Genomic DNA, 16,426 nt, shown 5'->3' with positions numbered 1-16,426 from the left:
GGGTTGTTCCTGTGGAGTAAGAAGGATCTGGTTACTGCTGCTTCACCCGCATAATGGGATTTGAAACCACATTTCCCAGTAACATTTCCGAGCTACCAGGCTGCATGAGGGTATTCTTTGCCTTTTGGCAGCTTGTGAATGTAGCTTTCCTTCAGTTCCTTGGCTTTCCTCACAGCTGCACTTCTGAATTTGACCACAAAATCTGTTGGTGTTGCATGAATGTAGAATTAAATGGATTTGCTTCAGAAACGCATCTGGACTGGAGTGTCGGCAGCCATTGGACCCACTCCCATTAAATGCCTCCTGTGAAGTGCTAAGTGCTTTAAAATCCCACCAGGAATTATGAGCTCAAGCTGCCTCTGAGGATGGGCAAATAAAAGACTAGAAAGCTGCTTGTTGGTTTCATAATTTAAGTGACTACCAACTACTGCGAGACAAGTGACAAAAGCTACAGAGCGCTCAACGTGCTGCGAGTTACGCAGGTACCTGGGTGCCGCTTGCGATGCTTGCAATGTGGAAAACAGCAGAGGGCTTGAGGGCAACGGCAGTATCTGGTGCTGTCACCTGCCTGATGTACTGTGAGAAATAACACAGGATTGTGAAAAATAGGCTGGCTGTTCTGTTACAATAGACTGCCATTTTATATTTCCCGTGGGTGGAATAGGGATAATAGGAAGAGGAAGATACAGTTTCCGTAGCTGGAATTTATAGGAGATAAAGTATCCTATTTAATATGAGAGGGATTTAAGTGTTAATTTTATTAGATTTTTTTTTTCCTCTGAAAATCCTAGTGCTCCTTTCCATCATTTTCTTGTTCTTTTTGAATGAGGTTACAAATCCACCAAGTGTAGTGAAGACCTGCTCATCAGAAACCAGCAGATGTACCAAGTCAAAGACCAGTACACCTTGCAAGTCACATATAATCCTGTTTTGATCTACTTGTGAGAGTGGTCTTCTGACTGATACCAGTTATTCCAGAGAAAAAGGGGGGAGAGTCCAGGGTTCAGGACAGCTACCTCAGCCTGGAAGTATCGTAATTCAATAGACACATCCTGTGTAAATTTGTCTAAGTCTAGTGATTTCTTACTGATGGTAATGCCTCAGTAGGGACAGATCAAATTACAGTAAGTATAAGCTAGATGTGCACTCAAATTTGGAAATAATGGGCTCCCAAGGTGTAGTGGTCCAGGGAAATGTGGAACTATAAGGGAGGAAGGAATCTCTTAGGAGAATTTGCTGGCTGAAAACATGGTTTGTTTTGATGTCTGTTGCTATGAGAAGCTTTGTCACACAGCGCCTTGGCTTAACTGGCCAAGTCCAAAATATCTGACTTATGTAGACAGTCAGCTAGCAGATGTAACAGTATTCCAGCTACTAATCTTCGTCTTATACCAGGGTAAGGTAGGAACGTGTATCTTCAGAACTGATATTTGTAACTGATATGGCCCTTGTGCTTACAGAATGGACTCAATGCTCTGCACCTGGCAGCTAAAGAAGGCCATGTGGGACTGGTACAAGAATTATTGGAAAGAGGGTCGGCTGTGGATTCTGCCACTAAGGTAATTGACACACGTCTGTAAGTTTATTCACAAAATGAGTAACTCAAATACAAGGGAGAAATTTAGAAAAAGTTATTAAAGTACAAAATAAGATGATGGTATAAATACTTCATTGATATTTACAATGCTGTTTCCATTATGGTCTATGTCAATGTTATTGGCTGATGCTCGTCAGTTCTAATTAAAAAGGGGAAGATTACTTATACAATCTGTTTGCAGGGGAAGAATTAAAAAAAAAAAAAAAAGCAATGCCAAATTTATTATTTCCAATGACAATTGAGTGAATATAGCTTAAAACAGTAGATTTTTTCAAATCTGTGAAAATTGATAAATGAATATATCGTATCCAGAGATATATGCCCAGTCTTTGCATTAAGTTACTGCCACTGTGTCCCTGTGGGATTCTTTTTTCATGATTGCTGATGTACATCAAGGTTGGCACTTGGTCATCAGCTCAAAGTGCTTCTTGCTGAACTTCTCATTTCTGTCACTGAAAGAAAAACAGAAGTTCCCTCCTTCCTTCAAAAACATCTTTAAGTCACCCCTCAGTGAAGCTGCTGATAGAACTGCCAGCTTCCAGATGGGACTTTGGGGTTTTGCTTTTCTTTTATGAGCCTTAGGCACCTGGTCTTGATTGTTTAATAAAGTAATTTAAAAAGCTGGGGATGGGAGATTGGCCTGGAAAAAATACAAGACTCGTACAGAAGCAGCTGTCTACCATGCTGCTGCTGTTTTCGAGAGATGTTTTTTATTATGCACTTCGTCTCAACTTGAAGTGAACAGCTTTCAAGAATACACATTTTAATTTTATGCAGATTAGAGAACGGGGGAAAACAAAAGGGTTATCTTCCACTTCTAAAAGATTGGTTTCTGTCACTTAAGTTATATCCTCCTTTTGGGCCTTGTACTAGGAAATCGCATTTTACACGTGATTCACTGCTTGAACTTTAGGATTCCTAGACTCCTTTCAGCTGCATTCTACAGGGCATGATCTCTAGAGCTGAATTAAAAAAACCTGTTAGCCCGTATTATACCTTATCTAGAAGTTTGTTCCAAACCCAAATCAAATTCTGTAATTTCACTCAAAAGTTATGTTGGGATGTAAGTGTTGAACAACCACCAAAGAAATCTTCATGGTTGCTGCTACCAGTTCTATCCCTTTGATGGTTATGGAATATCATGAAAATGTAAGGTAAAACTGTACTTAAAAATTTAAGGCCTGCATGCTGGATATTATGAAAGAACCGCTGGTTAAAATGATTCCTAAAGAAGGTAATGTCTTTTGCTTTTTCCCTCTTTATAACAGAAAGGGAATACAGCCCTACACATTGCATCCTTAGCAGGACAAGCTGAAGTTGTCAAAGTTCTGGTTAAGGAAGGAGCCAATATTAATGCACAGTCTCAGGTATGATGCTGTTTTCCTTTTTCTTCTAAAAGTTATTTGGTGAAATGTAATGAAGTAGATCTGAGGTGCTAGGCGGTGATTCCAAACTCTTTTGATGCCACACCTGACCTGGTGTTCACTGCTCAGTAAGTAAAATAAAAGCAAATAACAAAATGAAGGTATGTGCTCACTGTGTGATATATAAACTCATATTTTTGTTGATTGAAATCTCTTAACAATACATTGTTTGTTTCAGAAATCCTGCAAAGTGTAGACATATTATATCATATGTTTTCCTTATATTTGGTGTGCCATAGTGAGGAACATAAATTCTCAGACTTGATTTATAAAATTGTTTTACATGGTTATTTGTGGGCTAGACATTTGCAGATAACTTACTCAGGCTTCTGAACTCATTCTTTCTGGGCTCAGATAGAATCTATTTCAAAAGTTTGAAATGTACATTTGAATTTGGGAAATCCACCTTGTCCTGGTGGGCAAACCAACCAAAAGATCCCTGTTATTTCCACTGACATGAAGCTTGTCTATTCTTCCAAAACGTACCAGAGAAGGTGGTGATGTTGCCGAGACTGACTGATGGCCAGTTCTCTCTCCAGTTTGGGCAAGGCTGTAGCGGCAGCTGCCTCCCTGCTGTGATTTCAGAGCTGTAAACAACATGTGCGCGATTTGCGGTGAACAGCACACTGCAGAGTAGCTAGATGATGGTTTGTTTTCTGAGCTAACTGTTCCCATATCCTCAGCCCTCAGACAGACACACTATTATCACTACGGAGCAGTTGGCCAAGTTATCCTTATGCATATTTAAGATGCACGCTGTTTCCTCTGTTGAGGATTAGGAACAATTTATCAATAAATTATTTGGTTAATGTTTGTAAATTCTTCTTTCTTAACTATGGCAACTGTCTGTAGCTATAGAGAACAGGATGTGTGGTACAGATGAGGACTATATGATATAGAAACTGCCATCTTTATCCCAGCAACATCTTTCTAACTCATCTTGTCTGCTTGTGACATTCACAGAAATAAATCATTGAGCTAACAGTGTTCCAGTTGAGTTCAAGTGCGTCATTCAATGATTGCAAATACCATTTTTGCAGTAATGGTGTAAGCTATGACAAGGAGGAAAACAAGTCACGCTTCAGGGGTAGATTAATTTCAAATTGAATTTTCCTAGCACTTACTGTCTATAGGCAAAATAATGACCCTTAGCTTAATCTTTCTGAGATACATGAGCAGAACAGGAGAGCGATGTGATTAAATGCTGTAGCTTGAAACTACCTTGGTTGAAAAGAAATTGAGGAGGCTGGGCCTGTGTGAGACGCTTTTCTCAGTCCTGTTCTGTAGAGCATTCTCTTATCAATAGGAACACAGCCAGGTTTGTGAAAGGATTTGATTTGTCAGAGTCCATCCTAAGTCTGACCACCTTCACATCTTGCTGGCCCAGACCTGCGAACCTGCTTTTTTCTTTTTTCTGTTTTCTGTTTGATGTCATCATAAAAGATGGATGGTATAAAGTAAATGGAGGCCAAGAGATGAACCAATAGCACTATAAAACAAACAGGTCTGTCTGTGCTTTCTTTATATTTTATAACGATAGAAAGAAATTGAAAAGATCTCTAAGATGCCTCCAGTCCAAGATTCTTTGACTTCTTATTCTTAATTTTGCTTTTTGCCCCAAAACTGCTGTTAAAGAGCTCTCTCGGGACAACTGTTGGTCAATTACTCTCCATCCTCTACTTACATTAAAGATAAGGAATGCTGTAATTCCATTGCTAAAAAAATTAGGAATCTACTTTCTTAATGAACTTATTGAATGATTTCTGCATTAATTTTCTATCCTTCTCATTGTATAAGAAGATTAACCGATATATTTAATATTAGGATTTTGAGCATAGTGAGAGAAGTAATGGTAAAAATGATACTTTCATGAAGCATCACCCCTCATAAACACTTTTCTTTATGCTTGAAAAAGAAATAAAATTTCCTAGATGTGAAAAACACATTCTGACAGAATTGGAAATTAATTTCACAGACATTATTCTATATGCTATTCTAGTTTTTAAACACATTTATTGTTAGCAGTGAATGTTCTGTGTAATGTGTGCAGACCTGTTAACAGGCATTTGCTACTTCAGTTACCATCCAAGCGGGATCGATTCAACAGATAACAACAGACATTTAGAAGATGGCAGTCGGCAACCTGGCATAAACACTTGTTTCCTGCCTACTGAAATCTGTATCTATCTGTCAGGAGTTAGTTTTCAGAATAATGGGGGAGGGATGCAATATTAGGAAGATACTCCACAAAGCGTTTGCAAGTGGAGTATTTACATTTTTAGATGTAAAAGAATGCACTCCTAAGGAAAACCCCAAAAGGCAAATGTAGACTTGGCATTAATGAACAAAGATGAAGTGAAGGACTTTGATTAGTGTTTATAAAATGATTATAATTTGTAAATAAAGAGTCATAGCATTTAAAGCGAGTCATTCAGCTTTACGTAACATGTTTTTTTTGCCCACCACAGTAAATCTGAGTCCTGGTAGAGCTTTACCATCTCTGGTAGTTGCACACAGAGAAAGAGGTGAATGACCTACCTAGATCTGTCTTCTTGGTAAATGTTGGATGGATGCACTTGGGTAATATCTCTTGATGGTATTCAGCATTTTGAGTAGTATTTGTGTGTCTGTCCTTTCACGCGTGTGTTCCCAGGTAGCTAAAAACTGCAATACGAATGAATAGATGTTGCCTATAGGATGGGTGGAAAGGATGCCTGTTTTTATTCAGGGCTCTGAGGAGACTTCTAAGAATTTGGTTCTGATACTGATTTGCCAGAGACTTCCTGTGGAAGATTAGATTTAAAAGTTATTTCTCTGTCTTTATGCTCTATGAGGATAATGAATGCTGCCTTTCTACTCAAGATTGGATTTACATGCTCAAGAATCACATTCATCATAGGCAATAAATACGTTTAAAAAAAAAAAAAAGGAAAACAGACTTCAGTGTTAATGAAGAATGGATGTTTGATTTATGACGAGAGTCAAGAGTATGTAACTACAGCTGGTTGAAAAAGATAAACATGCAGTTATACAGAAAAAGGAGAAGAGAATGCCTGAAGAGAATGTGAATACTCAAATACCATTTTTATTTTTTGTCAAGCAATATGGCATTGATAAAAAGAATAAGAGATAAAATTAATCTTACCAGGCTTAATACAGAAATTCTGAAATGAGCAAAAATACAAGTTAAAGGCAAAAATTAATTAAAAAAAAAAAAGAGAGAAATTATGACTGAAATGCTCAGTTTCTCTTTCCTAGATTTTATCTCAATTCCATTTTTAAAAATAGATGCTATATTGTCACTCAAATCTTTTAGGAACAGTTGTTGGTATTGAGGGTGTATTACATCCTCTCCTTAGTATCTCTGTTATTTCACACTTTATTTTTTTTAGACCCCTGCTAAATGCCATTTGGTAGTAGTGATTTAATGCCGGTGAAGATACTCAGATTGCTTCATAACTTCCTCTTTAAGGAACTTGGTATCTGTCAAGGTCATTCCCATTTCCAGGGATGAGAATTTGCCATAGTGATAAAATTTATTCTCTGATTATAAACTGATGGATAAGTGAGCATTCTAAACACTAGTTTCTTTAGCTTGCCGTTTTCTTTTTCTTTTTGCAGTTAAATTACATAAAAACACTGGCCTTTATCAAAACTTACCACAAGTGACATCTGAAACGCCACACTGATTTCCCTGTTCCTTGCAACAAAGAAATAACAGAATTATCTCAGAAAAGGCTATTAAAAACATTGCAACCACTGAGATTAGAAACCCCATCTGTGCTATTTGAGGCTGTTAAACATTCAGGACTTCGATTTTATGGATTTTGTTTTTTGTTATATTACTTTGCTTTGCCCTTCAGTTTTCTGTTGGCCTTCAGAGCTGTTATTTTGTTCCTCTTCCTATCTTTTTAGAAATCTGTTCCTTTTGAGCTAATACGTCATCACCACCTATTTTTAGAAAAGTAATTTCTATTTTGATACAAAGCCTAATTGCACAGTGATTACTAATTGAATGACTCCACTTTCACCTGTGTGCATATCATTTGAGAGCTGACATCTTCCCTGAGTATGTTTCAGACAAATGCTGAAACGAGGGCAAACCCAGAAATGGCTGAAGAAGTGTAGAAGTTACTGGTCCTTCTCAGCAGACCTCTACATAGAACTTGACCAGTGCACAATTGTTTGGCTCAGTTAGCTGCCTTTTGCTACAAATATTTCTTGAAAAAATATCTTTAATGAATATCTGTAAGACATCCACTTGGTTGACTCTGCTCATGGTTCAGTGAGCAGATCTAGATATGCTTCATCAAGTCAGAAATCAGTCTCTGCAATTTCTCTTTTTGATTTGACCATGAGTTTTGGCCGTGTAGAGATCTGACCACACACATTCTCTGCTGTCCAGCCCAGTGGTCTCCTCCTTTCACAGCCAGATAATTTCTTTACCCCAAACAACCTGTTAGCAGTTCTGCCTGTGCATTACAGCAGCAATCCCTCTCCATAATTCCCCTCTCAGTGAACGTCTACTTTTGCAACATAATATGAATTCTTATGTCAGTTCTTGGTCTTTTTTTCCAGGTGGAAGAAGTGTCACCAAATTTAGTCAGTCCAACCCTTCCGTTTGATGAATTAGTATTTCTTTGTTAGTTTCTCTTAAAGCCAAACTGTCTCATCTGATTTACGTATAGGCATCAGAGATTCCTGAGAACTGGAATATCAGTCTCCCAAGTGTGATGATGTCCCTACTGCAATAATCTTAATAACCGAGTCTACCTCTAGGCTTGTTCCCTGCAGCAGTAATGCTGAGCTATTCTGACCACACATATCGTGTGGAATGGATCTATCCCAACCTTCTCTGTTCCAGGCAAGGTCAAAAAGGTTAGTCTAATAGAAGAGTCGCACCTCTTGGTGCAAATGTCAAGTGATTGAGGTACAAAGAGCTGAAAAGTAAAAGGCAACAAAAGGAAATAGAATTCACTCCTGTTCAGTAACTGTAAGGGAGCTATCATATCCTGCAGTCATCTAAGAAACACTTCCCATCGATTTTAAAACTTCTGCACTTGACCTTAGAAGAAAGTGTGTTCCCCATTAGCTGCTAAGGGTGTGCTTTGACCACTGCTTCATTTAGGGGCCCTGGCAAAAGGAGGAGCCTACCTTTTAATCATCAGATTATTTAAAGTGACCCAGATACAGAAGGCAAGGATTAGATAAATCAGTCCTCCCCCAAGCTGATCTTGTTATTTAAAAGCCCTCTGGTTTCCTTTCCTCTATATCCTTCTCTAAGCTCGTTGCAAACACATTAGCCAAGAAATATTTTGTGCTTAAATTTGTCCCCATTACCATTGCCAGTTCCCTGTTTCAAAACACAGGAGATGACCGCTGGAGTATTCTTATCCAGACTATTTGTCGGATTAAAGCAATCCATAGAATAGCACAGAATTTCCACCCTTAATATGCTTTCCCAAAAATGAGCGATAAGAGAGCTCGTTGAATGTCCATATTCAGTGTTACCAGTGAAGGCAGGATTTAGATGATTGTCAGAGAAGTGATCTGCTTGTCTCTATCGGGATGCCCCAGGATTTGCTTTACCAGGGATTGCTCTCCCTCTAGTTCGTAAAGATAATCTTACCATCAGAATGGACTGTATTTTGCAGAGTATTTGGTAACCTATTATGACAAAAAATGTTAATCCCACCAACAGGGCATTCTGTTTTCTATTGGTATATTCAGAGAGACAGATTCTTAGCTGGTGTATATCAAGGGGAGTACTTTAGTTGCAGTTCATCATTACTAATGTAATAAAGGATCAGGTCCATTATGTCTTCCCTGGAAAAAATAATAAGAACTGCCTTCTGGAGGATTATAAGGATTTTGAGAGACGTAAACAAAAGCAATACGTTAAGAACAATGAAGGAACAGATATAGTTGTTCATCCTCCCTTAAGCTAGTCCAGCTTTCAGCTGCCTGTCTCTTCCAGTGATCATCACTTACTGACAACCAACAGTTATTCTTTTCGTGAGGTATGATTTCAGGCAGCCAGTGAGGTGTATTTGAGCAGTATGCCTGTGGTTGCGAGACAGCAGTGGTGCTTACAGATTTGCAGGGAATTACAGGATAACAGAGAGTAGACATAAGATAATGATTGTTGGTATCAGAGTATTAATATGGGACTTCATCATTTCCCTAATAATTCATATTGTTAAAGGAAAAACAAGCCTAGGAGGGTGCCCAGTTTATGATGTCGCCCAGAGCAGAAGGAGTGTAGTGATCTAGAAATACAGGGCTGGTTGGCTTTCGATAGCTGCTCCGAGGACCAGGAGCTCTTGAAGAACAAGGAGGGTACTGAGCCAGTTTGATATGCATCTGTGGGATCCCAGTTGCAGCCCCAAAACAACTGAACTTGTCAGGGTGAGGTTTACAGCTTAAAATAGGCCAAGGGCGATCCCCAACTATTACAGAGAGGTTTAGTAGAGATCTTAGAAGAATCTCAGAACCGCACCTGAGACTTTGTCTCCAAATTCACTGAATTGATTGAATAATTATCAGGCGTACAATAACACAGTATTTAGCCTTTGGTTGAATGAATGCCTATAGAGCAATGCTAATATATATGGGATCATAGATTAAAGTAGGGTGGAAGTCACTTTGGAGACCTTCTGGTCCAACCCTTCCCCTGCCGACCTGGGCTGAAAGCGTGGCCAGCTTTGAAATTGCACCCAAGGATGAGGTTAGCTGGTTTGTTTAGAACTGTGCCCTGTCCATTTTTTGGTATCTACAAGGACAGGTTCCTCACCCTCTCTGCACAGCCTGTTCCAGTGTTTGACCACCCACCCTGTGAGGAATTGTTTCTTTTTATCTGTTTGATTTTTTTCTTGCTTCATCTTGGATCTTTTGCCTCTCATCCTTTCACAAAACCCCAGTTCTCTCAGTGTCCTTTCATGTCTCAGGCTTCAACCCCTTTTACCTACCTCAGTGGCCCCCCATTGTATTTGTTCCAATTTGTCCATCTTTTCCTTGTTCTGATAAGCCCCCAAATGGACATAGTTACCCAGATGCAGTTTTACAAATGCTTGATAAAGGAGAGTACGTTCTCCCCTCAACCAGCTGCTATATACTGACGGCCTGTTCAGTATTAGTGAGAGGATTTAATATTTATAAGGTCAATATAAGGCAGTCATCCCCCTGTATCATAAGATGATGCCCTTTATCTTTGTATTGTAGCTGGAGTGGTGGTGTTTTTGAGGCAACTTCTTCTAGAAGAGGCAGGAAAATTAATCTCTCCTATTCTACTTACCTGTGTCGGGGTCCTTCTCAGGAGGAACGCCATAAGGGGGTGATGTGACATCAACATTTTTGCTATATCATAATGCAGATTTCATCTCTTTTATCTTCAACCTGCATGAATAGAAATCACAGCATCAGACTTTACTTGGATCACATTTTCAAGATTTTTTAAACAGACATAAGAAATAGCAATGCAATATAAAGTAAATAATATAAATAAGTAAAAATGCACATTCTCATGTAATAATGTCCTCCTTCTAGAAGTCACAATCTGCATTGTGAGTATAGCAAATGGAGATTCTTGTACATCTATATGCACATTACAGATGTGTAGTTTGACGAGTTTCGTATTTGTGGAATAAGTGCTGTTGTCCACTACTGTCACTACAGCTAACTAGATGAATAGCCTGCCATAATGTATGACATGTAAAAAGCTAGCTTGTCTCTAGAAAACAAACAAACAAACAAACAAATTAAGACAAAACATGTTTTACTTAAATATCATAATTTCTACCCTGTACTTTGATAGTCTTTAACTATTAGATTCCATTGATCAAAAGGGAGATGGTATAAGATCTTGTAATGCATGTTTCTCAGCCAGCACAGTCTGAAAACAAACTGAAAAGGTTTACAACATCTCTTAATCTATTTTGGTAATTTGCAATCTATTTGGTTTAAGCTCCATAAAAGAAACTAGTATCAGTGGTGCAGGTCAGAACTTAAGACTTTCACTTAAACAAATAGTGTTTTTTTTTTTTCAACAAATGATACGATGGAGAGGTGTCCTGTAAGATTTGTTCATCAAATACACGAACCTTAGGAGCCTGTATAAACGAGCCTATTAGCTGGAAAGGTAAGGGTTTACCAGACTGACGTGCCACATTTCACCCAACTGTAATGATGCAATCTGAGACAATAAAGAACAGGAACTGGCTTTGTTATCCCCTTATATTTGTGAGAGCGTTAGATATAACTGAGTCAAAATCCAATAAGTACAAACATTTTATTTATGATTTTAGTGCAATATTGTCATCCTTTCAGCCCATAACCATATACATAATATATGTCTGCATATGTATGTTTCCAGAATTGCTTTCACTTTACCACAGATAGAAGGCAAACCCCAAATGCTGTTTTGGACGACAGCCCAGAATTCAAATACAAGACTTCGCCCTAGCTAAGCTGGTCCCTAACCCATGCCCAGTACCAAGGTGATGTTTCCTGGTGCATGACTAATCTATTTTCTTCCCATTATTCCCCATCAGCCCAATTCCTATTACAGGCTTCCTCTTCGTAAAAATGACACTTTCAAGGCACAGAACATCTTGATTTCTGCCGGGCTGTGTTTCAGACTGTTGTTACTTTCCTGTTCCTGCTGGGAAAATCGTGATATTTGAAGCCCTAAAATAGAATGCTTGTGCTCTTTAAGTTTGTCACATAAGCTAGGAAGTGGCTTACAGTAAAATGTACTTCCCAGGAGAGGGGTTCTTGTAACTGCACAGCAACAGGTGGAAGATGCATTAGTATTGCCTGAAGCTGCAATGCAGCTGGGGGTCTGCATGATCTCTCACAAACCAACTTGGTGAGCACCATAAACCCAGACCTTTTTTATTCGTGGGCTTTATAGTTATCTCATTGCTGTAGGCATAGAGTGGAAAACACTATTTATATTACTAGAGAATGTGAGACAGCTGAAGAGGTGCTATTTTTTTCTATGTATCCTTCTGTGTCACTGCAGATCCTTTTATTTATTTAATTAGTACAAATCAGTTTTATGGTCTGTCCTGTCAAGCAGATAGATGCTCTGTCATTATTTCTTTTGTTTAACCGCTTGGCCCCAGAATGCAGAATCACCAGCCTCTCTAAGTCCAGCAATTCCAGCCTTTCTCCTAAGTGCTTTTCTCAGCTTGAAGTTTTACAGTGTGTGAGACCCTAGTGGCCCCCGAATCTGCTGTGTGTATTGAATGCAAGGGTTGTTACCGAAAAGATGAGCTAACACTTGTTAGGGAGTTAGTCTACAGAAGGTCAGAATCCAGTGGCCTCCCGTGCCCTTACAGATGTGCCACTTTACACTGAATAGTTCTGTGACTGCAAATGCTTACGTCTAATCTGTGCATCACGCTGCTTACTAGCACTTACCAGCTTTGTTAATGAAGGAAAAGATACCCCTAGGAACTGAATATATACTAATGTGCTGTGTCCTGCTCATTTTGAAACACTGACTCTGTCCGAAAACATAAGGTCCTTTCATCAATAACATACCCACAGCATTTAATTTAGCTAGTTGCTGATGTATCCAAAAGATGCTTTTATTGGCCGTCTCTCTCATAAGGTGGATTCAGGAGAAAATAAAAATTCCCTCCATGAAGTAGATACCAGTCACAGCAGTGCAGTCAGAAGGTACAGGAGGACAAGAGGTGCACAGAGCACATTTTCCTCATGAATCTCTCAGGTTTGAACCAGATGTGAAGCTGAAGCAAATTACTTCTCCCAGGACAAGGAAGGAACCTTGAATTGAATTATGCTTCTCAAAGGCATAATCTATTTTCTCACCGGTAGTGCTTCAGTGCTTCTCCGTGGGGTGGGAGTAGAATCAAACTCAATGCTAGGAGACTTGAGGAGAACAAACAGACAAATATCAAACCGTCATCTGAGTCATGCAACGGGACATTTTACACAAACAGATCTTATGATAAAGTATTTAGAAGTAAAAGCAAGCAATGCTCAGGTAGTACGAGTCACACATCAGTATCATTGATCTGAAGGCTTGGTAGGTGCTACAGGTTTACTGGAGAAAAAAAGTGATGTAGTTTTCTAAGAGTTTTAGACATTTTCAACTTGAGAAAGCCTGCTGAAATATCTCAGTCTAAGTGTGATTGCGTACTATGAGAAAATCATTCTGAAAGTTTTTCATGCATATATCATTGTACCGTTAATATTTAGTTACTGCCATATCACACTTCTGGATTCTGATGTAAGCTAACAAAAAAAAACCAACACAGACTTTTAAAAATTCAAGTAGTTACCTTGATCTATCCTTAATTCACCCTTTTAGGCAGAGAATCTCTCCTGCTAAGGTAAAATCCTCTTATGGAGTGTATATTTTTAGAGTGGCTGGAAATAATGCTCTGGCCATAATACACAACTAAGTTCTCACAATTCCAATATTGTTGATTCTTTCATGAAGGTTTTTGCTACCAATTTCTTGGTATTATTCAAGGTTTGCATACCAAATTCGGCTTGCAGTGTTGCATTTATTTTTAACTCACATGTTTTGTGGATTAAAATAATTAATTGCTTGAATTGTTAGAGGATTTTTCACTGACTCACAGAATGGCTGAGGTTGGAAAAGGATTCACGTGGTCTAGACCACCGGCTCAGGCAGGGCTATGTAGAGTAGGCTATCCAGGACCATGCCCAGGAGGCTTTTAGAAAAAAAAAAAAAAGTTTCCTGATGGTCAGAGAGGACCTCCTGTGTTCCAGTTTGTGCCCATTGCCTCTTCTTTTTCTTGTTTCTTGTCCTTTCCAATGCATATCATTGTCCTACTTGAGAAGGGAGAACAGCCTTTGCTGGAGTGGTTATTTCCTCTCCCGTGGATATTATTGGAGACTGAGAGAAAGAGAAGCAGCTAGTGAAGGTAGAGTTACCTTCTTCTAACTGCTAAGGTGGGATGCAGATGTCACTTGTTTAGTCTACTATCTGTGGAAGAATGAGGAAACAAGGGGGATGAGTTGTATGCCACTGAATAAAGATGAATAAAGTCAAGGTCTTGCCATTTTTATTTAAGCTATTAAGCAATATTCTGAAGAGTAGAAAAATCCTGTAAGTTACTGAAATTTAAAGACTCGAGCAATGATCATGGTCTTACTGCGTAAAATGCTATGACCATTAATCAGAACATCTCATTATCTGGGTGTGCTGTTTCGTGAGTAATCTAAGCTTGTATCACCCTTGTCTCATTCTTATCTCATCCTTTGTGTCACTATCTGTTTCTTTGTGGGACTCGCTGAGTGGAAAGAGAAGGAGGCACAGGAAGAAAGGTAGAATGAATTGCACAAAGGCTTTTCTCGGGTTAGTTCAAGTGCCAGGCCCTATGAAGGAAACTCTAGAGTAACCCAGAGGAAACCGAGCTTTTATATGTGCAGTCTGTTGTGCACAGGATCTTTCCTAAATGTTGCTTGAGAAGTACACTTGCAGAATTGTAGTAAAGGTTACAAGAAAATGCCTAACTACTTCGGTTTTAAACTGTGACCTTGATTTCCATTTCATTGATGTGAAGCAAAATCGGGGGAAATAAGATAATGAAGACCTCAACCAAAAGCCCATGTGGCAGGATGGAGAGGAAGAGGAGGCAACTGGTCTGGGTGGGGCAATCTGCTGTGTTGGCCCTCTGCTTAGTAATTACATCTTGAAGAGTAAGTAGGAATGAGCATTTTACTGTGTGTAGAGAATTGCGTTAGATGTCAGCTGTCTTGTCTTCCTCAGTAACCTCGGTGATCTTCTAATACAGTTCTTGGAGGCTTTTGAGGTAAAATAGGTATGTTCATTTGGGCTTATATTACCTATTACATCACGAGACATGTTGCTAACTCATATCATCTTAAAAAAGGCAAACTAAGGGAAGAAAATTTATTTTCTTTATTTTCCTCATTAGCATGCATATAGGTATATATGGAGATATATATATACATATGCCATATGACATATATATTACATAGGCACTAAAGGCTACATATTGATGGACAAGCATGGGTAGGGCAGTCATTCAAAAGGACTGGCTACTAAACACAATTTGGAAGATGTGTACTCCTGATCATTTGGTACTGCCCACAAAGGATGAGATTCCTTGAAAGCCTGCCCTAAAATACAGCTAAGCCAGGCTATGGCTCTGTTTGTGTGATTTTCTAAATGCTCTAATAATCTCTCTGCTTCTTCAGACTGTGTTCTTCATTAGGGCTTGGGCAAAATTTAACGATACAAATTCTGAGTCATATAAAAACTCGCCAATTTGCATTAATAGCTTGAAGAATCATTGAGAGCTACTCATTTTCTCAAATTAGCAAGTAAACCAGTGAATGTAGTAGAAAGAATGGAGTATGGAATGTACTCTACTTATTTAGCATTAATTTCTCATAATAACTTTATATTATGGCAGCAAACATCTTGCAGTATGTATTTTAGAGGATAATGAAATCTGAGTACTCTGTCCTCACTGCAAATACTCTGATGAAATCATTGTTTGAAAATGAATGTTATATATCATTACAAAATTAATTTCTGTTTTTCAGAGGATGTACCGCATCTAAACATCCAGTCACAGTATAAGTACACAGCCGGGCTTTCCGAAATACCAGAAGAAAGCACATTTCTCCTTTTCCCTGTGACATTTATCTGCTAGTCAGTGTTTTTACATCAATTCTAGAATGTGTTCATACAACATGGGATTATAAACTGAAGAAATATTTATTGAAATAAGGATACTTTTTCCTCTTCAAGGCCCAGTAAACCCTCTGTGTCTCTCTGCATATACTAAAACAAGAGGGGAGAGGTCAGTCTCTTCTGCAATACATCCATGGAGCATCATTAACCAGAATGCTTTGGATTCAGTAGAAAACTTTGGGTAATGAAACAAGTCTAGGGAAAATGTATATTTTTTTCCAATTTGCAGAGGTCTGAGCTCTAGAGCTTTGAGCTCTCTCTAAAGCAGAACAGAGCAACCAAGTACCATTATATAGCTCATTGAAGCTAAAAGATGAGAAACTGGGAAGGGGGTTTTAGGTTCAAGAAGTAAATAGAATGGAGGAAAGGATATGCTTCTGTTGTGGTGGGCATTTACATTTAACTGCAGGACTGGCTGACAAAGAAACTTGCCGTGTAGCAGACAGACAGACAGATGCACCATAGCCTGTCAGAGGTGGGAGGAGACGTGGAAGTCCTGGGGTCCAGAAGACAAGTGAGAAGGAAGAGCTCCAGCAGGGCTAACAGGCAATCCCACCGGGCAGAGCGTGGTAATACTGGGAATCTCCTAAAATAGGAGTCTCTGGCCATGAGCCAGAAGCGCTGAGGTCAGGAACACTGCAATTAGAATCTCAGAAACCAGTTCTTCACTGAGAAAGCAAA

General features: G+C 38.9%; 1 protein-coding gene across 7 annotated transcripts in view; it reads left to right on the top strand.

Moving 5' to 3' along the window:
- Window positions 1-16,426, top strand: part of ANK2 (ankyrin 2) — a gene marked incomplete at its 5' end in the record, with an annotated part of 325,477 nt that overhangs the window by 189,093 nt on the left and 119,958 nt on the right. For all 7 annotated transcript variants that reach the window (XM_084285777.1, XM_084285774.1, XM_084285779.1 and 4 more), the window contains 2 exons: window positions 1,461-1,559; window positions 2,866-2,964. In XM_084285777.1, the coding sequence (XP_084141903.1) occupies window positions 1,461-1,559; window positions 2,866-2,964 (198 nt within the window). The remainder of the gene's footprint in view (window positions 1-1,460; window positions 1,560-2,865; window positions 2,965-16,426) is intronic.

The sequence above is a fragment of the Netta rufina genome (genome assembly GCF_964035555.1).
Source record: "Netta rufina genome assembly, chromosome: 4".
Lineage (NCBI taxonomy): Eukaryota > Metazoa > Chordata > Aves > Anseriformes > Anatidae > Netta > Netta rufina.
Note: the sequence above shows the minus strand (reverse complement) of the source record. Positions and strands in the feature narration are given on the sequence as shown.